Genomic DNA, 24,447 nt, shown 5'->3' with positions numbered 1-24,447 from the left:
TGGGTGGCTCCATTGGTGAAGTGCCTGACTCTTGATTTCAACTCAGGTCATGATCTCAGGGTCCTGGGATCGAGCCCCACATCAGGCTCCCCACTCAGCAGGGAGTCTGCTTAAGATTCTCTCCCTCTGCCCCTCCCCCTGCTCTCTCTCTAAAATACATAAATAGGGGCACCTGGGTGGCTCAGTGGGTTAAGCCTCTGCCTTCGACTCAGGTCATGATCTCAGGGTCCTGGGATCGAGCCCCGTATCCGGCTCTCTGCTCAGCAGGGAGCCTGCTTCCTCCTCTCTCTCTGCTTGCCTCTCTGCCTACTTGTGATCTCTGTCAAATGAATAAAAGGAATCTTTATAAAAAAATAAATAACATAAAACAAAACACATAAATAGATCTTAAAAATAAATAAAAACCAGCACAGTGTTCCCTCAAACAGATTCTAGGGAACTTGTACTTCGCAGGTTCTGTCTGTCTGCCTGCTTGGAGGGGTCCTGCCACTCCTTCCAGAGCCTCCTTCCCTCCACACCTCTGCCCACGCAGTGCCCTCCGCCTAGAGTGTCTGCCCCCTGCGCCTCCTTGTCTGAAACCTCCTTATGCTTCTAGGGCCACTTCAGACGCCACCTTCTCTGTGATTTCCCGGCTCTCTCCAGCTCTGATCTGTCACTGCATTATATCGGAGTCTTTCCTAGGACAGCTATCACTTTATTACTCGAATTGTTAGCTATTTATCTCCATGTTTTATCTCCGCTTTCTCTCCCTTCGTTCCGCAAATATTTATTGTTCCTCTCTAAACGCGGAGTAGGGTCTGGGGTTACTGAAATGAAAGAGCTAGAGCGGAGCCTGGGAGGAGCTTCTGGGCACGCAGGGGTGGGGGAAGGAAGACAGGCTTTAAGGTCCAATGAGGAAGAGGCTGGGGCTGCACCCAGACCACCTCTGGGTGCTGTGCCTGCTCTCCAGCCCCCACCCCAGCTCTGGGCCTTGGAGGCAGCAATGGTCAAAACGGCCATTAAGGGAATAGTGAGTAGGTGTGTCTCGGAGCAATAAAGGAAGCTGCGTTTCTGTTCGCTCCCTCTTTCCTCCAGGCTCTTCCTTCATTCACTTGATCCCCCCCCCCCCAATCTCCCTTCCCTGATAAATATGAATTAAGGAGGCGTCACTGTGTTCTCTTGTGCTTTGAGAAGGCCCCAGGCTCCTCCCCACTCACCCAGCTGTTCTCCACCTCCAGCCGGGGCTTCTGGGGACAGCGCACATGTTCCCAGGGCATGGCAACCAGATCCCGGAGGGAAAGCTGGCTCTCAGGCACCCCTTTGCCTCCTGGCCCCTGCTGGCGCCACACTGTGGCCACTCCCTCTCCCAGCTTACTCAGGCTTGGAAACTAAGTCCCAAGGCCAAGGAAGAGACCTGTGTCTCCTTCCCCAGACTCATCTGGGGAGAGCTCTGTCTTCCGCTCCTGGCGCCTCCAACCCACCCTGCACAGGGCAATCAGAGGGAGCTTTGCAAGGTATATCACATCAGACCATAACCTTCAGCAGCTTCCAGGACACAGAACAAAATGCCAGCTTGCTCCCAAAACTCTGGCCACACTGGCCCTCTAATAGCCCCTAGACCATGCCAAGCTTTCTCACCTCAGGACCTTTGCACTTGCTGTGCCCTCTACCTGCAATGCCCTCCCTACCCCAACCCTGCCAGTGACTTCTTTTCATCCTGTAGATTGCTGCTGAGATGTCACCTCCTGTAAGAGAACTTGCAGCCGCCCCCCACCCGCCCGCTGCACACTCTGTTATTCCTGTCATTCTCTGTCACGTTACCTTGTTCCTTCACACACTTATCACCAACTGTCAATATTCTTCCTTATTCTTTTAAACATATTTTTATAGTCTGCCTCTCCTCACCCCTTACACTGCAAACCTCACAAGAGCAGGTCTGATTATGTCTTGCTCTCCATTTTATCCCCAGCACTGTCCCTGACATGTAGCAATTGCTCAATTCCTTTGTGATGAATGAAGGATGAAAACGTTGGAGAAGGCGCGCGGGGTGCGGGGGAAGGGAGGCAAGCCGCTCCCTCCTACGTTTCCCCAGCTGCGGGGAGAGCCAGCCGCTGGGAGAACACCACAGCTTCCGCCGCTAACTCATCCGCCCCGCAAGCATCTACATATTTTCTTCAATGTTGTGTGGGTGGGGTGGGGCTGGGGGACAGTGATGAAGACATCAGACCCATTCCCATGTCCATGGGCTTCGAGTCTAGTGGGATCTGCAGACTTTGAACACCTAGTGTCAGGGCATGGAGGGGATGGAGGGGAAGTACCCTGGGGTATCTGATCTGGTCTGGGCAGTCATGACTGGCTTCCTGGAAGAGGGGGCGTGCAAGCGGAACCTGAATGGATGAGTGGGGCCTCGTTCAGCAAAGGGAAATGGGCAAGGTGTGGGAGGGGCAGGAGCACCCTCAACTCTTTGAGTGTAGACTTCCCTCGCTGCCAAATTAGGGCCTGGGAAGCCTGCTGGCTTCAGCTTGGTGTTCCTCGGGATATCCACAACATAAGGAATGGGATAAGGGGCTGACTGCAGAAGACTTTGGGATGTGGGATGTGCTACATTCTGCAAAGATTCATAAGTTTTGCCCACAAATTCTTCCCCCTCTGTGGGGGATCTCTCCATCTGCTCGACCCGTTCTTGGCCTGGTGGAACAGGTGCATGAGGGCTGCGGCAGAGACATGGGCGGGCAGGTGTGGAGGACGGCGCGCAGGAAGTCAGCAGGTGGAACTGTCACCCCTATCCTGCCTCCCCACTCAGGGAGGCCCCAGAGCAGCAGAGTTTGTGACAAGGATTCAGGAGCCAGTGGCTAATTTGCAAAGGCGCCCCAGGGAGCTGGGAAGGGAGTGAAGAGTAGTGGGGAGGGGAGGAGGCAACATGGGTGCATCACAGAGGTGATCCTGGGGGAGCCGCTCAGCCTCACTCCTGCTGGGGAGCCCCAGGGCACAGTGGCCATCCATCTGAGTAGTCCCACCCAGGGGGCAGAGCGGCCGGCAGATCCACCCAACATCTCCCATCGGCCAAGGCTGCTCTACAGATGCCCATCCTCAGCCACATAGCCCTTGTCCCATCACCGCCCCCTACCCCCCGCCATGCCCATCCCTCCGGGAACCTCACCAGCAGGAGGACACGCTTTGGGAGTCCCTGGGTTCCTTTCAGCTGCCTGAGAATTGCTCTCTGCCAGTTCTTAGTGATCTCAGCTTCCTTCTCCCCCTACTTTCCCCAGCTGAGGAGGAAGCGGCTCAGACAGCTGTGGAGCTGGGACTCTCTCTAGTTGAGATGCATTAATTTGTAAATATCTTCATTTATATGTAAATGCGGAGTTCCGCGCCCCGCCGCCAGCCCTAATGGGGCCCAGCAGCCTGGAGACGCAGCCTCCTTTTGCTAGCCAGCTCTCCCTGATCCGATTAAACTCGTTCCTTCCCTTCCGCTGTGGCCTCTTTGAGGCTCCTTTGCTCTGGCTCGCGCTGCTCCGGGAACCCACCCCCGGAGCGGAGGCTGGGAAGGGAAAGGGCACCGGCCACAAGTCAGCACGGCTGTGTGACCCTTGGGCGGACCCCCTCCCTGCCTGGACCTCAGTGTCCTCAGTTTTAAGATGAGCAGGGCAGCATGGTGTAGACCCAGAGCAAGGTGGCCTGGGGTCTGATGCAGTCGGTGTCGTGCCAGCCGGGGGCGAGTCCAACTTTGACTTTGCCCAACTTTAACCCTGGCTGTAAACCGGGGCTAGAGAAAATAGTAACTTCTGCGCATGCATTTACAGGGTCTTTTCATGACGATGAGAAGAGCCAGAAGACACATAAGGGGCTTTTACGCGATCTGGAAAAAGGTGAGGGTGTTTTATGGTGGAAGAAGGAGCGGGTTTTCTGGGCAAGAACAGCAAACATGCATTGCTCAGCGACCGTGGCAGCACTTAAATGTGAATTAACCTGGGGACCCTCACAAGGCTGCCGGGAGCTGCTCACTACTGTCATTCCCTTCTAGAGATCGGGGCAACTCGGGCACAGAGTTACCAAGCCTCGGTGACACTAACGCATGGAGATGGAGGGGCCAGCATTGGAACGAAGGGTCCCGGGACAGAAATCTCATTTAAATCCCACAATGATGGGGCGCCTGGGTGGCTCAGTGGATTAAGCCGCTGCCTTCAGCTCAGGTCCTGATCTCAGTGTCCTGGGATCAAGCCCCGCATCGGGCTCTCTGCTCAGCAGGGAACCTGCTTCCCTTCCTCTCTCTCTCTGCCTACTTGTAATCTCTCTCTCTCTCTCTGTCAAATAAATAAATAAAATCTTTAAAAAATAAAATAAAATAAAATAAATCCTACAATGATGGTGAGAAACCCATCCGATGAAGTCTGCTTTGCAGGGCAAGAAACGGACACCAAGAGAGGTCCTCATCCAAGGTCACTCAGTAGGAAGTGGCTGAGCTCCTTCTGAACCAGATCTTCTGGGACGGTCCCAGGGTTGGGCTCTGGGGGCTCCACTGAGCGGGAGAGGCTGGGAAGGGCTGGTCTGGGGCTCTAGGGCTTCCTTCCTGGCTAAGGACTCCAAAGGAGGGCAGGCGATGATGGCATAGGCTGGGGGGCAGTTGCTTCTCAGAGACCAGGGTAACCCTGTGGGAGTGGGGTGGAGGCAGGGGGTGGGTTCTGGGAAGCAGTGGGGGATGTTGGGGGGAGGATCTGAGCGCTCACCTCCCCAGAACCATCTGTGGCTCCCAGGACGGTTATCTGCTTCCCAAAATGAGGTTTTCATCTCGACTGTAACTGGCTGGTCTTAGGTGTGCTTTAATATTTTAAGGTGCCCCAAATCCTTTTTGGAAGCAGGTACAGGGGAAATCATGGACACGAACAGAGGCATCTTTGCGGCCATTTGCTTGCTTCTCCCCCGTCCCCTGGCGCCCACATGCTCACCAGATTCCCCCAACAAGGGCTGGTTCTCAGCTCCTGGCACGAAGCCCAGAGAGGAGGGGAACAAAGAAAGGTCCTCCAGGGGAGCACCACCTTCCCTCTCACAAAGTGCGCAGGGATCACCTGCCAGTTTTCTTACGCCGGGCTGGGCGAGCCCTGTGCAAACTTCCCATCCAGTTTTCTAATTTTATCCAGGGAGGCCTGAGGTCCTAAGGGCTGAGGAGCATACCCAGGATCAGTGTGCAAATTTCACTGTGAACCTACTACATGCCCGGCCTGCAGACTGCTGCTTTTTGCCTGGGCACCAGGCAAAGCATTCAGCTGTGTCACGTGGAAAAACGCACACATGTGTGTATGTGTGCAAGACTGTGCACATTCAGTGTCCGTGTGAAGGTACCTGTCATGGATGTAGTGAGGCTTCCCACTCCCCATCTCTCCCCCTCTCACTAGAGGGCTGGCAGCCACCTGGCTTCGGGGGATAGTCGCTCTGCTAGGGTGAGAGACCATCTAAACAAGATATCTCACGGGAGGGTGTGCTTGAGCTGGGGCTGAAGACCGACGAGGGGCTCAGCAGGTCTCCAGAAGGAGAGCCGCACTCTGGCACATGAGCGCCAAGGGCAAAAACAGGATTGGGGCCTTTTAGAGAGGACACGAGGAGGGCGCGGGGCTGCGACACCCACACACCGAGAACACAGCAGGGCACGGAATGGGATCTGCAGCTACCTTAGAGTCTTCTAGAAAAGGGGTGGGGTAAACATGTCAAGTGTCTCCATCCCTAAGGACTCTTTCCTTCTGTCCTGCTGCCTCATCTGACCCGGATCCAGCTGTTTAGGGTCTGGCTGGGCGGGGACCGGCGGAGACCGGAGAGCGTGTTGCCCGCGCTGCTGAGCCAGGCAGAACAGGCTAATATCCCAGCTCTGTCCCTGCGGCTGCAGGACGTGGGGCACGCTGCTCACCTCTCTGGACCTCACTGTCCCTGCTTGGAAACTGGGTTTGGGCAACTCACATCGCAGGACTGGGGAGGAGCCGGCTTTGTGGGGCTGGGGTTGGGGCATGCAGTGTGGGGGGTCTGCTGCCTTGGGCAGAGCTGCGACTCCACCCCTCCCTGCTCCTCCTTCCAGGGGAGGCCCCTCGAGGCACTGGGTTCCCCTCTGCAGCACAGCCCCCCGCCTTGCCTTCCAAGCCCGTCCGTGGTTGGGGGGAATGACCGTGAGAACCCCCAAGAGCGTCACAGGGCATACGACGGGAAAGGGCTGGAGAAGTGGCCCCCCACGCCCGGCCCCTCACCTCACAGTGGACTGGTACACCAGGTCCTCTCTCTTGCGGTAGTTCTCCATGTGCGAGTAGTTGGTGGAGAACATGGCATCAAAGGTAAAGATCTTCTGCTTGATGGTGCCGCCGTCCGTCACCTGCAACAGAGCACAGAGGTAGCTGCGGGGAGCGCTCAGCCAGCCCCGCCCCTTTGCTCCAGACAACACGCACGGGGTTTGGGGAACACTGGGAGAATCAGAGGCCAGTGCGACCCGCACCCCGACCCACACCCCAGTGCCCTGGGGAGGCCTCTAGGGGACATGTCACTGCCTCCACTAGAGCCCTCCCAGGTTATCCCAACTCTACTGATGTGTAAACTGAGGCTCTAGAGGGAAGTGACTTCCTGAGGACCTATGCCAGGAAGGAGCAGAGCTGGCTCTTCTCCCAGGCAATACTTTCTGAGAAATTCTGTCAGGGATAGGCCCAGAATGCAGCTCCCATCTGGGGATAGGGTCGTCCTCCTTCCTGGAGGAAGTGAGGTCTAAGTTGCCTTCTGAAGGAACAGCAGGAGGCAACCTGGCAAAAGGTGGGAGTGCGGGAGGCAGGGGAGAGGAGACAGCAGAGGAGGCAGCAGAGCAAAGGTCCTGTGGTAGGAAAGAGCAGGTGCGCTCCAGGCAAGAAGATTGTGTTCAGAGCGCCTGGGGCAGAAAGGCAATGGTGAGAAACCAAGAGCTGCCAGGTCCTGGAGGGCCGGGGAGGCTGGGGGGCACAACTGCCCCTGAAGGCAATGTGGTGGAGGTTACCTTGGACATGATTTAGGGTGAGGACTGTCTGGAGGCAGGGGGCCCTTGAGGAAACTAGGGAACACTCATGCCAGCGACCTGGGGATAGAGCCCCCTGGACCACACAGGGGCTCACCGTCCTCAAACGCTGTCCTGGGGACAAGACAGCAGGGAGGGCGGAAGGTCCCCCCCTGCGCCTAGGAGCACTGAGGCCCAGAGGAGTCTGGGGGGAGGGGAACCCCAGGAGGTGACCGAAGACAAAGGCTACTCAGGCGCCCAGCTCTTCGAGGCTGATTTAAAGTCGGACCCAAGTGTCCGGCACTCCCCGCTCCCGCGTTGCCTGCAGCTAATGAAAGTGTTACTCCACAAAGCAGCAAGGTATGTGTTGTCACTGTTTCAATTATTTATCTGTTTACTCGGCTGCAGTTTTCCCTACAGTTTTCCGCCTGCGTCAGCAACTCTATTATAGACCCGGAGCTTGCCGCCTCTCGCGGCTCAGCTGGGCTCCACGCTAACAGCCTGCAACCCAGGAGGCTCATGCCTGGGCCTGGAGAAGTGGAATTAACTCCCTGCGGCTCTGGTTGTGGAGGCAGGGGGGCTGGCTGGGAGGGCGGTGGCCTGGGGGGGCTTTCTCCAAGGCGTTGGGTGCAGCTACGGTGGGGGCGGGGGATGCTGAAAAGATCTGCAGCCTTCCCGAGAGGACGGGCCCCGGGGGCAGCCGGGCTCCTTTGGGCACCTCTGGACCCAAGCTGACTTGACCCACATCTGTCTGGCCTATGTAGCCTTTTTTTGGTGGCTGGTTTAGGGGACACAGGTTTGATGCAATCCGGCGAGCATTTATTGAGCGCCAACTGTGTGCCAGGCACCGGCCCACATCAGTATGTGTCACCTCTCCCCAACCCCCCGCACCCCAGTCTGCAAGCTCATAAGGAGTGAAGAGGTCCCTAACTGTCCCTGGGGGCCCCAGAGAACCCCGGAGACAGGGTTAGCATGGTGATAAGCTCCAGGACCCTGTGTGGGAAGATGAGCAGTGGGACTGACTCCCTACAGCATGGTTTCTCCTTACACCTCCCTACGCTCATGCCCCTCTGACACCTCTGGGCTTCTCTTCAGCTCGTCCTCTTGACTCACGTCCCCTGTGGGGCTGTGTGCTCTCAGCTCGCCTCCTCTGCACCACGAGTCCGGCTGCCCAGAGAGGGGACGCCAAGACTAGGGTACGAGGGAGGAAGAGGAGCGAGTACCTTTAAACCAGAGCCTTCAGCAGGGGGAGGGGGGGATGATTTTGCCCACACCCCGTCTCTGTGACATCTTTGGTGTCACGGCCTTGCAGGACGGCAGTTTGGTGCAGGCACCTGGGGGCCGAGAGCAGGGATGCCGACACCATCCCAAAAGGTGCAAGATGACCCCAAAGAATGATCTGGCCCCAGACGAGAAAGGTGCCATCGCTTTGTGCGGCCCCCCCTGTGCCCCTGGGAAGTGAGTGCAATGAACCGCATCTTGCCCATTTCGCAGAGGAAGAAGCCGTGGCTTAGAGAGGGTAGGATATTCAGCCGAAGGCACGCGTGGGGCTTCCTGGTGAGGCTCTGGCTCCCGGGGTGGGGCTGCCCTCCACCAGCGCAAGCCCTGCCAGGCAGGCGGGACCGCCAGGAGCTGAAGACAGAGCAGCTGCTCTCGGTGCCCCCACCCCCAGGCAAGCGGGTCCTTAGCAGGAGGACACGGGGAGGCCTGTGGAGTCTTGAGGAACGTTCTCCCCAAGTCGTAAAAGTGGAAGGCGTCCTGCCCGTGTGACTTGAAGCCTTGCCTCCTTCAGGAACTGCTTTTTTATCTCCTCCTAAAATGCGGCAGCCCTTATCGTCCCAATCTCAAATTTCACTCCATTTTTTTTTATTATACAAAGGAGAAAAAAATCTGTCAGTAAAACTGTCTCCTCAAATTTATTCGCCGGGACCGAGGATTTTATTACTAGGAAAATACAGCTGCACCCCACACGTCCACCCATACCCGCACACCCCAGATAAAGCACCGAGGAATGATCTGAGTCGTAAATCACTGTTTCCGGCTGAGGGACAGGGGAGTTTCAAGGACGCACCTAGTTTTCCTTTGGTTTTATTTACATCTTTTTTCCTGGGGCCGAGTCTGGGGCCTCCCAGTCAGCTTAGGAGTAAATCACTCCTTCCTGTTCCCCAGGACCAGGACGGGCACTTCGGTCGCCCAGCTGTGAGAGCCCAGCGGCTGGCTCTCTGCCCTCCCTTCCTCCCTGGGCCTTAGGGAGGGTTCTGGAAAGAAGGGGATGGCCTTGGAATGCACACTCAGGTCCCAGGTCTGAGGGCGAGGGGCTATTTGCAACGAAGTTATTCTCTAGTTCTTGGTGTGGCAGCCCCTGGGTTGAGGGAGGAGGAATGTCACAGGCTGTGGGGCAGCAGACATGATGAGCCACACCTTCTCTTGAATTCTGGAAACTCTGCCCCAGACCTAAGACCTGCAGGTCCCCCGGGGAGAAGAGGAGCCAAATTGCGGACGATTTGGCTTGTGGGGATTTGGCTGGTGGGGATGCCCGGGCCGTAGGTCACTGGGAGACCAGAGCCAGGGAAAGCCTGGCTTTCTGTAGCCGCAGATATTTGCCAAGTATTATCTGACACCACGGAGGAGACAAAGATTCTTGTGGGGTGAGGGGTGATCACAGAAGGCCTCCAGGTGGAGGTGGGCCCCTTCTGAGTGTGCTTAGTCCCAGGCTGGTGCCCCACCTCTGGAAGACTCAGACGCAAGCCTCAAGCTGATTTTCTCCACCCCCAGGAGAGTTCTCGACTCTGTTACTAGGTAATTTGGTGCACTTCCCTTCTCCAAGCCTCTCCTCTCTCATCCGTAAAGTGGGATAACACGACCCACCTCTGAACCTCTCTCAAGGATTAAGTGAGATAAGGTTTGTAACAGCACCGATCGGTGGGGAAGCGCTCAGCAGGAACAACTATTTCTAGGCATATTAACAATTTTCTCGGCCACCCCTTCCTCTGGGTCCCTTGCCACCCTCTCTAGGGCTGGGGCTGGAGGGTAGAATAGTTCTTCCTGGAAAGCCAGAGGACGTAGAATGTCCATAAGTGGAAGAAGGGGGCCCGCCTGGCAAGGGAGGCCTGGAGGGCTGGTGGAGGGAGAGGGAGTCGAGAGCAGGGCCCAGGGCCTGGCTCCCAGTCAGTAGAGCCCAACAGGGTGGGAGCTGATGGATGCTTTGAGCCGGTACCTGGAAGCAGGCTGGTCCCAGGGGCTCCGAGATGCTCCCCTGGTGCCACAGTGACATGAGGTCACGTGACAAAAGATCACGGCACGCAGAGGATGGCAAGGCTGCCAGGAGCGGATGAGATGCTGTCCTGGAAAGCCAAGGCCCAAGAAAGTGTGGGTTCTCCTTCCCCAGAGGGAGAGGAGCCCGTGCATTCATTCACTCACACAACAGGTTTGTACTGAATCCATAAGTAGGTCCTTGAACGTGAGCTATTCCTCGAACATAACTTCTATGAGGGCAAGGGCTTCATCTGTCCTGCTCATTGCTCTGTCCCCACATCTGTGTCTTGCAGATAAAGCAACCGAGGCCAAGGCAGAGGCAAGTGAACTGCCCAGGTCACGAGGGCAGGAAGTGGGGAGCCCTTCGCACAAATTAGTTGAAAAGAGCCCAGTGGGGGATCTATCCTGAGGTACAGGAGATGGGCGTGCCCAACGTGGGGGCAACCGCAGAAGCCTGGGGCTCACACAGCCCTGCAGAGTCAGGTGCCCCCTCTGCCACTCCTGGGTTAAGCCGTGTGACCTTGGAGAGGTCTCTGTGCCTCGGCCTTCTCATCTGTAAAATGGGAGCCCTCGCAGCTCCCTGTAAGGGGCTCATGTGAGGACACAGCACACACGGTGACATGCACAGCGCCCCCGGAGGCTGGCTCGGCAGCCGGTGGCGGTGACAGGGGTGGACATCGGAACAGCCGGTGTTCCCGTGCTGCTTGTCACAGGCCATGTGCTGTCTGCAAACCAGAACTCAGGTAATTATAAGAAAGCACTCAATGCATATTAGCTGCTACTATTTGTTTTTACTTGGGTCCAAAGTGGAGCAGTTGGTCGGGGTGGGCAGACTCCAGCAAAGGTAGCAGCACACAGTACGTGTTGGAGAATGCAGGACTCTCCCCACCCCGACCCCCGTACCGACAGCATCTCAACCATGACGTCCTAGCCTGGAAGGCATGGAGGCAGTAGAGACCCGGCTTCTGCATCCCACAGGCTGGCCTCCGCACTGCTCCCCTCCCTGGGCCTCAGTTTCCCTAAGTGCTCGATGAGAAGCTATAGGGTGGGGGTGGGTCCTCAAAGGACCATTTCTACTTTGAATGCCCAAATGCTCTCCTTTGAGAACAGCAAGCAGACCACAGCTACTCCCACGCTGGCCCTGCTTACGGGGGCTCACAGACCCTGAGGCCCCGGCTGCCCCCCACCCCCCAACACCAGCAAATCTGGCCTAAGCGAGGCTGGGTTGATTTTCCAGCCAAGGAATCCACGCGCGGCGAACGACACAGTCCAGCCGGTGGAACGTCCGGGCAGGCCGGGGTTTTTCATTTGAGACAAATGTCTCCAACTCCAACTCCACACCATTGTCCCTGGGTACCATCATCCAGAAGAGAGAGAGGAGGGGAAAAAAAAAAAAAAAAGAAAGGGGGGAAAAAATCACCTCCTCCACCCCCAGCCTCCTTCTCTTTGTGTTCCACAAAACCAATTACAGGTTGGAAATAGCTGTAATAAACTTGATATCCCACTTATGGGCCAATCCTGCCGCGGCCGGAAACTGTAATAGTGGCAGGAGTGAAAACCGCTGGTGTATTTTGCCGGAGCTGTTTAAATTGGCTGCCTACATTATCCAGGCTCCTCTCCAGCCGGGAAGGAATTTGCTCTCCTGGAAATGGAGCAGCTGAGGTCTCTGTGGCTGGGCAGCGAGAGGGGGGCGGTGTAAAGAGGGCTTTAATGAACTGATTAGACATGGGACAGGGGACAGCGTCTGGGTTCTCGGAGTCGGACGGCCGGGGTTCGTATCCCAGCACGGGCAGCTCGCAGGCAGCACCCCTGCCGGCAGTCGGGCAAGAACCATATAGCCCTGCAGGGCTGTTGTTGGGAGAAAGGGAAGGGGGAGGGACATCTAATTGGACCATGCAAGTGGCCGCAGGGGCTGGAGTGCTGCCCCCAGCATGAGTCTCCGGTCTCGGCTCTGCGGGGGGCGCTGTCACTGCGCGGCCTGAGCCATTTCCTCATCTGTAAAATGAGGAATGTTAACTGAACTTGTGCCCCGGAATTGATAGAAACACTCAAAGGAAGGAATGTATGTGAAAGCCTCTCACAGAACGTGAATTTACTGCTCTGTTCCTAGTACCGTGGGAGGTGATGAGCATTCTAGAAACTTCCACCACGAAACCATCATCTAGAAGCCCCCTCCCACCTCACTTAGCTCCCCATGCAAAGAGGGCAGCGGTTCAACTGGCATTCCTAATGAGCTGACTTAGATCAAGTTTGCCCCGGAGTAGCGCTCAGGCCAGGGAGCGTGTGAGGGCCCTTTTACTGACAGAGCCGCACCTCACTCGGGAGCACAGCTGTGAACACAACACGTGTGACAGTGATGAAACGACACCACCTCTTCGGGGGGTGGTTCTGACTCCTCCAGCAGAACCTTAGCTCGGGGGGCCTCAGACCACGTGGACCCCAACTCTCAGAGCACTGTTTAGCATGCAGGGGACTCTTGGTCACTATTTTTATAGAAATGAATAGTGTTTTTATAGGTGCAAAACCTGGGGCCCGGGAAGGGCTGCCACTCATCCAGGCTGCCCAGCTGGTAAACGGAGCAGCGGAGATTCGAACCTGGGTCTGATTCCAAAGTCCAGATAGGAAGTGATCCAGAAGGCAGAGTCGGACGGAGTGTTGGGTAGGGGGCATGGAAGGGAAGGGGGTCTAGGCAGAGAGAAAGGTGAGCAGAGGCACAAAGCAAAGGGCCACCTGCTCAGGGAGGAGGGGCCAGGAGGCAGCCTCCCCGGGGTCTGCTGTGCAGGGCAGGGGCACAGGGGTCCTGGCTTCTTAGTTGCCATGGTGACCTAGGACCGCTCAGCCCTGTCCACCTGCTCTCCACCTCCCGTCTGCTCTTGCAGAGGGGAGGGCAGGCTCCCCTGGGGCATGGGGGAGGAGGATACCAGATTCCAAAGGACAGAAGGGAGGGACATCCCCAAGGCCAGTGCCACCTAAGTCTCTGGATGGCCAAATTCCAGTCCCACTCTGTCTCCCTTGTGAGTCCTGGCTTCCGGTGGGGCCGGGCTGGGGGTAATTGGCTTCCCCCGTGTGTGTGGCAGATCCGGTTTTGACAGAGACAGCTGGTGTCATAAATTGCTCTGTGTCTCATCTGGTTACTGTGTGATGGCAGACAGCAGCTCGGGGATGGGGGGTGGGGCGGGCAGGGGGCAGGGGCGTCGGGGAGCATGGCAGACAGGAGAGTGGCTGTTGGATTTGTGGGTCCCATACATGTGGGCAGGTGCATATGTGAGTGTGTGTGTGTGTGTGTGTGTGTACAACTATTGTGGGCAGAGCTGCAGGGTCCCCAGAGCTGCTGGAGGCCAGCTCACGAAGGTGAGCACCGGGGTGAATGAAATAGCCTGTGGTCTGGGGGCGTGGGTGTGTATGTGTGTCTGCAGGGGTGAGTATATGAATCTGTGTGTTTCTGGGCTGCATACAAGGAGGGGTGTGTGTATGTGCGTGCGTGTGCGTGCGTGTGTGTGTGTGTATAAAGCAAAGTAATGGTGAGAATGTTCGCTGTAGCTCTAAATGTCTGGGAAAGAACAGGAGGGCTTGTGTGTCGGTTTGTGGGTTCATGGTGTGTGTGCACTTGCGTGTGCGGGAACAATGCCTACCTCCTCCTACAGCATAAGTCCGGTTTAAACACCCTGTTCCCTGCCCTGCGCAGGGGGATGGAGGATGTCAGTGAGGGGGCATGTGTGCGGTGGGTATGTTTCTGAGATGTGCCAGGCCAGGAGACACCAACACACCAACCCAAGCTTGTGCAGTCTTCCAGCCCCACCTGCCAGGTGCGAAGCCACAGGTCAGAGCCCAACCACCTGAGCCCTCCCAGCCCCGCCAGACACAGGCTGCTCCCAAACCTCCCTCCCCATCTCCTGTGCATCTCCCCAAACCCACACTGCGGGGCTAACAGCCAAGAAGTAGGGCAGACAGGGAGGACCCGGGTACATGTTAGATGCTCAAAATTCTGAGCACAGCAAAATCACCCGGCCGGAGGGGAGGAGGGTTAGAAAATGTCGGTTTCTTTGAAAGCCCACCCGGGAGGTTCAAATTCTGTGAGTCTTGGGTGGCATCTGGATTTTGCATTTTTTAAAGAGCCCCATTGGGTCAGTTGGATGCAGGGGTTGGGGACCACAGGAGGAACCCTCTCCCTCACCCCGGGACCCTCCCGCAACGAGGGCCCCTTTGATGATTTCCCAGGTGGCTCTCAACTGCCAGACCCTTGGTGCCCTGGGAGCAGGAAGGGCCCTCAACTGGCCCAACTAGACTCCTTACTTTATAGAAGGCTAACCTGAGTCCAACGGGGAGAGAGACACGCCTAGGGTCCCACAGGAAGCAGGTGGCAGGGCCAGGGGAGCCAAATCCTTGGCTTTGAGGAGCCTCCTGCACTCACGCGTTTGATGCTTGGAATCCAGACCCCAGAGAGCAAGGGTCCCCACTGAGTGCTGTTTGGCTGGGGTACTGGGGATGTTCTTATCAGGGGGTCATAGCCTGCTCCCCACTGTCTCCTGGGAAAGAGCTGCAGCATGAGGTGGGCTCCGGGGTCACACGGATGGCCTCCTTCCCAGGACAGCTCACGCCCTCCCCTGCTGCGTTCCGGAGGATGGTGCAGGGACAGAGGACAGAAGAGCGACTTTGCCCCATTTCTCTCTCCCTGTAGGCCCTCCTCCCTCCCTGCCCTCAGCCTTCCGCTCCTCTTCTGTTCATTGGCCTGTTTGCTTATTCAGCACCTCCCGGGGGGTCAGGCCTGTGGACAGAGGGTAGCATTGGACATGGGCTCTGTCCTTAAGGGGCTCACAGAAAGGGCAGGGGCACCAGAGAGAGAACCAGCAGCTCCCATGCTCGCCCACGGCGGCTGCCTGGTGAGCACTGAGCTGTGCCTTGGAGGACGGGGAGAGTCTGCAGGGCAGACGAGAGAAGCAGGACATTCGAGTCCTGGAGACTGGCATTGGCCCCTCAGAAGGCGCGGTGCAGGCGAAGAGTGAGCCAGAGCGCAGGGTGGGTTCCGCGGGCCGCGGTGGCGACGCAGGGACTCAGAGCCCCTCGGGGAGGCAGGATGGTGGGCGCGTCGTGCTTCACACACATGGAGTCTGGGTTTGGTGCCAGCAGTCAAGCCCGCAGGTCCAAATCTCATCCAAGTCCTTTCTCATCTTCCTGCCTCTGTTTTCTCTTTTACGAACTGAGGATGAACAGTAGGGCCTTCTCATCGGCGGCTGGAGGAAGAACTGAATTTTCCCAGGGAAAGTACTTGAAAGGTGGCTAGCATAGAGTCAATGCTATAATCACGCGTTAAATTATTGGTTGTAAGTGTAAGGGCCTATTTAGCCAGAGCGACTCCATCTTGGTTAAAAGCCATCTTGTTGTTTGCGCAGTAAAACTTAAACTGACCCTGCCCTCCCCCCGCCCCCCGGCCCCAGGAGAAACTTACTTAGAAGCAAGTCTGGGAAACCAGTAAAATATGGTCACCTAGTTCCTAATAACAGAGCCCAGAATACAAGGACAAGTAGGGCCCGGTGGAGACATCCAGCCAGTAAAAAGCACACATGGTCTCCCTAACCACCAAAGAATGTAAACCCAACCTTTTGGGAGCCAAACTTGTGCGCCAATTCTGACCAGAGTGATAGGTTAGTTCAAACAGCTACTATAGGGTAAGTTGTAATTCAATTGGCCACCTGCATGTGGCCTAACATGACTATGCAATGTTACAATGTCATTGGCCACCTACATGTGGCCAGGCTTTTGCTCTATAAAAGTTAGTCTGTGAGGCTGGGAGGGGTCGCTCTCTTCGGAGGCGGCCCTGACCAGTCAGTCTGACTTCTAATGCTTAGCACAGAATAGAGCTTTGCATAACTTTCACCTTGTCTCAATCTCATTCCCCTGGCCAATCAGTCTAACTCTAATACTTATCATAAAATAAAGCTTTAAATAACTTTCACTTTGTCTCGGTCTCATTTCATTCAATAACGGACCTAACAGTAAGATGCTTAGCACGATGGATATTACGGAGTAGGTATTATGATTGCTATGATTTTCTGGGAGGGAGATAGGGAGATAGGGAGCCATTGAAGGCCTCAAGCAGGGGAGAGGCAGTTCCCATCGGGGTCAGAAAGACCCCTTAGTGGGAACACCGGGGTGTTGCCCTATTGCAGGGTGGGCAACAGATCCGGGGGCAAGCCAGTCTGCACTTGCAAAGAGGCCATTAGCACAAAGAGAACAGACCATCTTCCCAGACCCCTTTGCAGGGTTCCAAATTGACTTTGGGGTTCCACGAGCCAGGGTTGCAGGTGTGTGTTGGGGTACGGGCATTGGCGGAGTCCTCTCTGCTCCCCATGTCTGTGTATCTGTGTGGGAGGTTCTGGCCCCCATCCCCTGCCGGTGACACCCCCGTGAGGTACCTCAGTGGCTATGCTCAGCACTCTGTGCTCATGCCGCCCCCGGGGCTGCCGATCAGCGGGAACACCTGCGGGCCGGTCATGAACATGGGTGCCAGCCTGTGCTCATCTGGCTGACCACTGCAGACAGGAGGGCTGCCAGTCCTCAGGGAGGGCCCTCGCCATGCCAGTCTGCTAGCTGTCCACGCTCCGCAGATGCTGCCGACAGCCCGGCCTGTGCCAGCAGGATCAGCCACCGGCGGAGCTGGGGACGTGGCCGCTCTGCTGCCCGTGCCAGCCTCCTACCTGCTGAATGAGGGGCAGAGCGTGCCCGCGAGCACGGCTGGGCTGGCGGATCCTGCCCGCTGTAATTAGCACGTGGACTTGGAGGCAGTCCGGCCCAGCAGAGCCTGTCTGTCCATCTGCAGCCGCCTGCTCCAACCCAGCAGCTTGCTAGAGAGAAAGAGCTCTGCGCTGGGAGCCCTGAGGGCCGGTGCCCATCTCTGCTTACTAACTGGCAGTGGAGGCTGCCGACGTGCTTTCTCTCTGAGCCTCCACTTCCCCATCTGTGAATGGGGTGGAGACGGCCGATCTCTCCTCCCTGCTTGCTTCCCGCACTCCCGTGCAGGTGGTGCTCCCTGGCAAATGCTGGGTGGCCGGATTCTGCCCTCGAACGGTCACACTAGGGTCCATCCAGCGATGTTCCCTTATCCCTTCCCTCAGCAAAGACACGCGTGTCCTTACTATGAGTTCAGGGCTGTTCTAGGTGCGGCGGGTGAGGCCACGAACAGCACAGAGTCCCTCTTCTGCTGGAATCCACAGACAATGAAGACATGTGTCCGATTGGGACACGTGTCATGCAGGCAATTAAAGGAGAGTATGGACAGAAGGGTGGGCATCACAGTGCCTCGGTGGCCTGTTTCAGGAGACGACATTAAAGCGGACGTTCCAATGAGGCACGGTTAGTCTGGCTTGGGAAGAAGCTGGTTGCTTCCCACCACTCCCTAGGAGTCCTCTTTGTTCAACACTTCTGGGTTCTCATTTAATCCCCGAGACACCCCTCTGGGCAGGGCTGTCTGCATTTTTCAGAAGGGAGTACAGAGGCTCAGGGGGGGTGAATGGGCTTGCCAGCATGCCCACAGTCCAGATCCAGCTTGGAAAATACAATCCTCTTTCTACGGCGTCTTTATAACTACGTTCACCTTCCCGAAAACCAGTTTTAGCGTCTGTGAAGACTGAGTGACCTTACGCAAGCCACTGGGGTCCTACTCCCTGGCTTGGTCCTATAGCTTCATGCTTTATTCCCCCGATATTTGTCTGTGAACATTCTCCACCATACAGGAAATCAAAAACAAATTTAAAACCAACACCCATGTGTCCGCGACCTAGCTTCCGTGACGGCCCCCTAGCCACACTCGCTTTCTCATAGACCGCCCCGTCTCCTCCCCTCTCCCCGTCCTCTGAGGCAAAGCTGCAGACGTCAGGAGCCTCCATCCCTAAATGCTTCAGCACATCTATCACCAATTAGAGTTCAGTATTTATTTGCCATTCTCTTTTTTGAGGTTTCGAATTTGTCTTCAACGAAATGCACAAATCTCAAAAACAAACACATACAACTCTGTAACCCTTCTCACAATGTAGAACATCACCATCATTCCAGAAAGTTCCTTCTTCTTCTCCCAGTCAACCCGTGCCCCCTGGAGGCAACCATCCTTGCACTTTTTCTCACATCATGTTTTTCTTGTTTTAGAGTTTCATAGAAGGGGAATCATACAGCATGTAGCTTTTAGAGAAAGCTCTGGGCTCCCAGCATATTTCTGAGACCCACTGCTGTTACTGCGTGTGCTCAGAGTCCACTCACTACCAGGTAGTCTTCCACGGAAAGAAGCACCACCGTGTGTGTCCTCTTGCTAACAGATACCTGGACACTTTCCGGGTTGGCTTTCCGGCCGGCCGCGGCTAAGAGCATCCTTGTACACAGTTAATGGGCGTAGGCACTCACTCCACCTGCTCCTGATTTACTGGCCAAAGGGTCAGTTCAATTCAGCAAGTGTTTCCTGAGGACCTACTATGTGTCAGGTCCTGCACTGGACACTGAGGTAAGTGATCCCAGCCTGGGGGGGGGGGGGGGGGGTGGTGCTTGGGCTCTGAAAGCTCCAGAAAGGCACGGCATGTCAGACTTCATGGGACCCAGTGCTCTGTGCCTGGCATCCTCCCAATAGCTCTGTGGTGTGCTCAATGTGACCCCAGGTTTCGGAGGAGGAAACCAAGGCCTGAGCAACAAATTGACCTGTCCAAAGCTCGTCCAGACTCAGGACTCTGGACGCTAATCCATCCTCTTTCCTTTGTCCTGCATGAGGCAGGAGCAGCAGCCCCAGGAGGCCAGGTGGTCTGTTCAAGGTCACACAAGTGATAGTGCAGTGACAAGAACAGAGGGCTCTTTCCCAAAACCATGCTGGCTCCGTCTGGGGGGTGGACATCAGCTAAGGTGTCTGTACGTGCTGGGCCAGGGTTACCTTCCAGAAACAAGGCTGGGACAGCGGAGTTGTATCAAAGACTTGACTATCTGGGTGTATCTGTGTCCAGTGTGTGAGCCCATTGGAGTGAACTCTCCCTTCTGTCGACTGTTCTGGGAGCACAAGGTCAAGGGTCCCAGAAGCCAGGCAGATGCCAGAGTGTGAGCTTCTGACAGACACTGGGGAGTGGGGAGCCAGTGTTGAGATGGAGAAGCTACCCAGGCCCAGAGTCATTTAACTATTTGAGAGAGAGCGTGAGCATGGGTGGGGGGAGGGGCAGAGGGAGAAGCAGGGAGCGTGGGCTTGATCTCAGGAACCCAAGATCATGACCTGAGGCGAAGTCAGACACTTAAGCAATTGAGCCACCCAGGTGCCCCGAAAGCCATTTGATTAAAAAAAAAAAAACCCACACACCCTGTGTGTATCTAACTGACTCAATCTATGGGGCAAATCTGGGCCCAGACTATGGTTTTGTGAGCCTAACTCTAAGCAAATGAAGAAGGTGATGGTAATCGGAGAGGGTGCGTTAAAGATGGAACCACATCCTTTGACACCCCCACATTGAGAGACGGGGGCTTGGGCTCCGTCCCTCTGAAACCGGCTCGTTTTCTGCCAAATGGAATATGCAAAAGTGGTGAAAGTCCACCCCCACGCCTTAGGAAGCTGGCAGCCTCTGCTTCCTGTCTCTGACTCTGGTCCTGCAGAGAGCACGGGGAGGGGAGGGGGTCTTGCGGGGCCCAGCCTTCCCGCGTGCCCCACATACTGTACATGGGTGAAGCCGCCTTGACCTTCTAGACTAGACTGTTCCTAACTGAACACTACTGCACGACCCCAACAGACGCAGTTGGTAGCATTAGAACTGCCCAGCCCTGACCTGCTTGAATTCCTGGCCCGGGAAACGGTGCAATGTCACAAACTAGTTGTTGCTTTTAAAGCCGCTGTGATTTGGGATGGTTTGTACGCAGTGGTCCCCAGAACTGCTTGAGGGGGAAGTCGGTGTCAGCACCCACCTGCACAGGAAGTGCCCGCTCAGACTCCATCTGGGTGTGAAAGCCTCTATTTGACCGGGGCCACAGTGGATGGGGCGCGGGAGGGGGAGGGCGTGTCAGGCAGGGTCCCGCAGGAAACCGATGGTCCAGGCACAAAGGGTACTGGGTGGCCTTCAAGAGCAGAATTATTTACAGAGATGCAGGCAAGGGTAAGGGGTCCCAACAAGGTCTGGGTGGCCCCTGGGTGGGGGCCGGTGGGAGATATTGCTCCTCTGAGGAGCAGAGGGAGAGGGACAAAGGAGTGAGAGTTTCATCTGCACCAACTGAAGCAGAATGTCCCCCACCAGGAGCTTGGATGGAGGGAGAAGGATCTAGGAGGGAAGAGCGGAGGAACAAGGACCCTGCCCACCCACCTCCTGCAGGGGCCTCCCCTTGGCCAAATTCAACTGGCAGCTTGGTGGGCAAGGCAGCCCAGTGATGCTGCTGGTCCAGGTCTGCCTCTGGGCACAAAGAAGGATGGAGAAAGACGAGGTGAGTCAGGGAAGATGTCCAGAGAGGGACAGATGGCACGGACGTCAGTCTAGGGACCCAGGGGGCTGAGCGGGAGTGGCCACCTCGAGTGGGGGTTTCTGGAGATGCTGTGTCTCGTCGGGCGGCCCCACAGCCGGGTAGAACGGGTTCCCCTCCCCCACCTCTCCCTTCCCCTGACAGTTCCTGACGAGCACGCAGGAAACACTGCCGTCAGAGAGGTTCCCATAAACTGTCATGTTTCTTCTCATAGCCGCCTCACGTGGGATCTCCAAGGTGCCCCCGGTGGGGAGACAGAGCTGGGCCCGCCGGCTTTTCCATCACAGCCAGGTCCCATGACAGGGGGGAGGCAGGGGAGCTGAACAAGGTAGACTGGTCCTCCAACCTGTCAGCTTGGAGCCTGGATCTAGAGCCCCGGGCTGAGATTTTTCCCAGAACTGCTCCCAGGACAGTCATCCAGTTTTCCATGGGAGAGGCTGCTAACCCGCGGGGCCACTCCACTGCATCCCGTCCGTGGGCTCACCCGGGGCCCCATCTTAGGGGGCCTCATGCTCCGCTGAATGCCCTGCTCTTGCCCTTCTGAAATTTGTCATCAGTTTTGTGGGAAGGCTCCTCATCTTTTTATAGCAGGCCGTGCACATTAGGAAGCCCAACCTATTTCCAAGCAAGCAAGAGTTTTCTGGGCTTCCCTTGGCCCAATTCCTTCATCTGGACCAGGACTCCGCAAATCTGTGCTTGTAAGTATTCTAGAATTTTCAGGCTATGTGGTCTCTGTCACACCCTGATCAGCTTTGTGGTTCTGGCAAAAAAGCAGCCAGAGACCATCGATAAACAGATGAATGGACATGACCACCTTCCAATAAAACTTTATTTGTAAAAACAGATGATGGGCTGGGTTTGACCTGTAGGCCATAGGGACCCAGCACCGCCCTGGTCTAAATCATAAGCCCCTCCTCTCCTTGACCGCCTGTCTGATTCTGGCTCATTCTTTATGACTCAGTTTCAAAGCTTTCCCTAACATCTTCAGCAAGCCCTCCGGCCTCCACCTCCACCAGCCCCCGCACATATTTATTTCCTGGGCCTAAGCGAAGCAGCAAGCTCTGGGCTAAGCAAGGGGGCTACAGTGGTGAGCCAGGAAGAATGACTATAGCCTTCAAGGAGCTTTGTGGTCAATCGCTGGGGAGGCCCAGGGCACACACCGTGGAAGGGCAAGGCTGTGACCCATTTTTTCAATACTCTGTCTCCCCAGACTTAGCAGAATTATGTGGTAGCAGGCGGAGTCAACCAACACCCAAATGCATGGCCGTATGCTCACAATTCTTTCCTTCGAGTTGGACCACTTAAGCCCCTGAATCATTTCTGAGATGGACCTCGTAGAAATCTTCACCAGAGACATTGGGCAACTTGCCCCAAGACACACAGCAGCAGACTAGTGACAGAGGAGGGATCCAGACTCTCAGGCCAGGCCCATTTTCACCATGCCCGGAAGCTGGACTTAGGCACTGGTGTCGAACCAGGAGACCCACATGGGTGGCTGTTTTCTCGGGTCCCAAGAAGGGGTATGCAGATGGTCCCTCTCCCCACCGGGTCAACAGGAGGGAGGGATTATTTCCTCTGAGGGAAAGAAAATTGAAGTCTGCTGTTGGGTCTTATTACAAGGAAACTCTCCAGTAAAAATCACCCAGTATATTAAAAAAAAAAAAAAAAAATCTTTACCTGGTGTTGAATGAACACTTGGTGTTATTACATTCAGGAAAAAAAAAAAAAATCCCATTTGCTTTTCATTATAGATCTGGTTGTGTTTTGTTTTCTTGTCCCCAGAGAGCAAGGATTTCACTAGCTGGGTGATTAAAACAAGAAAAGGAAAAAAAAAGAAGTGGGCTTTGGAGTCAGACAGTCTTGGGTCCAAATCGCAGCTGGACCACCGACTCACCGAGAGACTTAGATCATTAACTTCTGTGAGCCTGGTCTTCCGGCCTATAAAATGGGGATACTGCTGCCTGTCTCCCAGCGTGGAGGCGAGGACGAGATGGGGGTGTGGTCAATAGTTACTGCTCTGTGCCAAGCACGTTTATAGGAGACACGGCCCCTGGGCTCAGGGAGCACCCGTTGCACCGAGAGACCAATCATGCAGGCGGACATTAGAAAATCCAAAGAGTGAGATGATCTGGAGTAATGCTCCCTGCTATGAAGCAAACAAACCAGAGCGTCAGGGGCTAGAAGAGGCCCCGGGGGATTCTGGAAAGGCCAGAGGTGGCTTCTCTCAAAAACCTGAATGGTCAGAGAGAGCCGGCTTTAGAGTGGCTAGGAAGAGGAGAACACCATGCCGGGGTGAAAGCAAGTGCAAAGATCCAGGGATGGCTTTTGTGAGTTTGTGTGAGGGAAGAGAAAGGCAACTGGAGGACGGAAGTGCAGTAAGCAAGGGGGAGATTGGTGGACCCGCAGTTCAGAGAGCTACCTGAGGTCAGATCACAAAAGACCCTACAAGTTGGTGTGAGGAGGTTGAATTGTAAGTAGGGGAGTAATCTGATCTGATTTCCACATTTAAAAGATCCCTCTAGCTGCTGCTGGTGGAGAAGGGGTTGTAGGGCCAAGCAGTGAGGGATGGGGTGGTAGGGGGTGGAGTAAGGGCAGGAGACCTGGCCAGAGGCTCATCGGTCACGGAATAGATAGCAGTTCTCATCGGAGCATGAAGTGGACAGAAGCTAGACCCCTGATCCATGCTTTGGTGGTTTCTTATTTCCTCCTACATTTCCCTGTCATCTGAGTTTTGTTTCTGTTTTGTTTTAAGATTTTATTTATTTATTTGAGAGAGAGAGAGAGGAAACATGAGCGAGAGGGAGGGGCATAAAAAGAGGGAAAAGCAGACACTCCGCTGAGCAGGGAGCCCGATGTGGGGCTGGATCCCAGGACACTGGAATTATGACCTGAGCCGAAGGCAGACGCTGAACCAACAGAGCCACCCCAGGTGCCCCGAGGAGCTTTAATGTACATCTGTCGGCGCAATGGAGAAGGTGCAGGAGAATCTTCAGACCTCGTGTCCCTTGGGATTACAATGCCTCTATTGTCCAGTTGGCAAGACCAGAGGCTCCGGAAGCCCCCTCCCCCACTCCAGGCAGCCAGGCCACCGGCAAGAGATCTGGTTTCTTCCATACCACTCATTCCAATGCTGGAAATTGCAAGAAGCAACTGGCAGGGTCATGTGGGCAATGGGCCAAGCAGCATCGACGTCACAGTGACATGACGGTAGTAATGACAATGGCAAGGAGGCGTTGTGTCCGCGAGCTTACCCCGTGCCAGACACCATGCAAAGGGCCTTTAGCACATGCTCCCCAAATCCCCTGGTTACCCTGAAGTAGAGCTCTTGTTATTCCCACTTTACAGGCAAGGAAACCGAGGCCTCTAGAGGTGAAGTGACTGGCCCAAGGTCATGCAGCCAGGATGTGGCAGAACCGGGCTTGGAGCCCAGGCAGGAACGGCAGCCCTGATAGTGGATTCCCAGCTGTCTCTGTTCACAGTCTCACCTGCCAGCCTCTTGGGAGGCTCTCCTCTCCCATCGCAGTGACTCCCTGAGCAAGGGCCTGCCCGATTCTACGTTACTCATGAAGCAGAAAGTGCATTAATGGGTTGAAATTATCAGGTGACAGAGGCTGTCAATGTCAAGACAGAACTTTTTTTTTTTTTTTTAAAGATTTTATTTATTTATTTGACAGAGGCAGCAAGAGAGGGAACACAAGCAGGGGGAGTGGAAGAGGGAGAAGCAGGCCACCCGACAAGCAGGGAGCCTGATGCGGGGC

At 55.7% G+C, this 24,447-nt stretch overlaps 1 protein-coding gene across 1 annotated transcript in view; it reads right to left on the bottom strand.

Annotated features, from left to right (window-relative positions):
* The window catches only part of IGSF21 (immunoglobin superfamily member 21), a 234,012-nt gene that overhangs the window by 71,242 nt on the left and 138,323 nt on the right, over positions 1–24,447 (bottom strand). The window contains exon 3 of the mRNA XM_059374901.1: positions 6,210–6,331. Coding sequence (XP_059230884.1) covers positions 6,210–6,331 — 122 coding nt within the window. The remainder of the gene's footprint in view (positions 1–6,209; positions 6,332–24,447) is intronic.

Source organism: Mustela nigripes, chromosome 14 (genome assembly GCF_022355385.1).
Source record: "Mustela nigripes isolate SB6536 chromosome 14, MUSNIG.SB6536, whole genome shotgun sequence".
NCBI lineage: Eukaryota > Metazoa > Chordata > Mammalia > Carnivora > Mustelidae > Mustela > Mustela nigripes.
The sequence above is the reverse complement of the archived record's forward strand: the minus strand, read 5'-3'. Positions and strand labels throughout refer to the sequence as shown.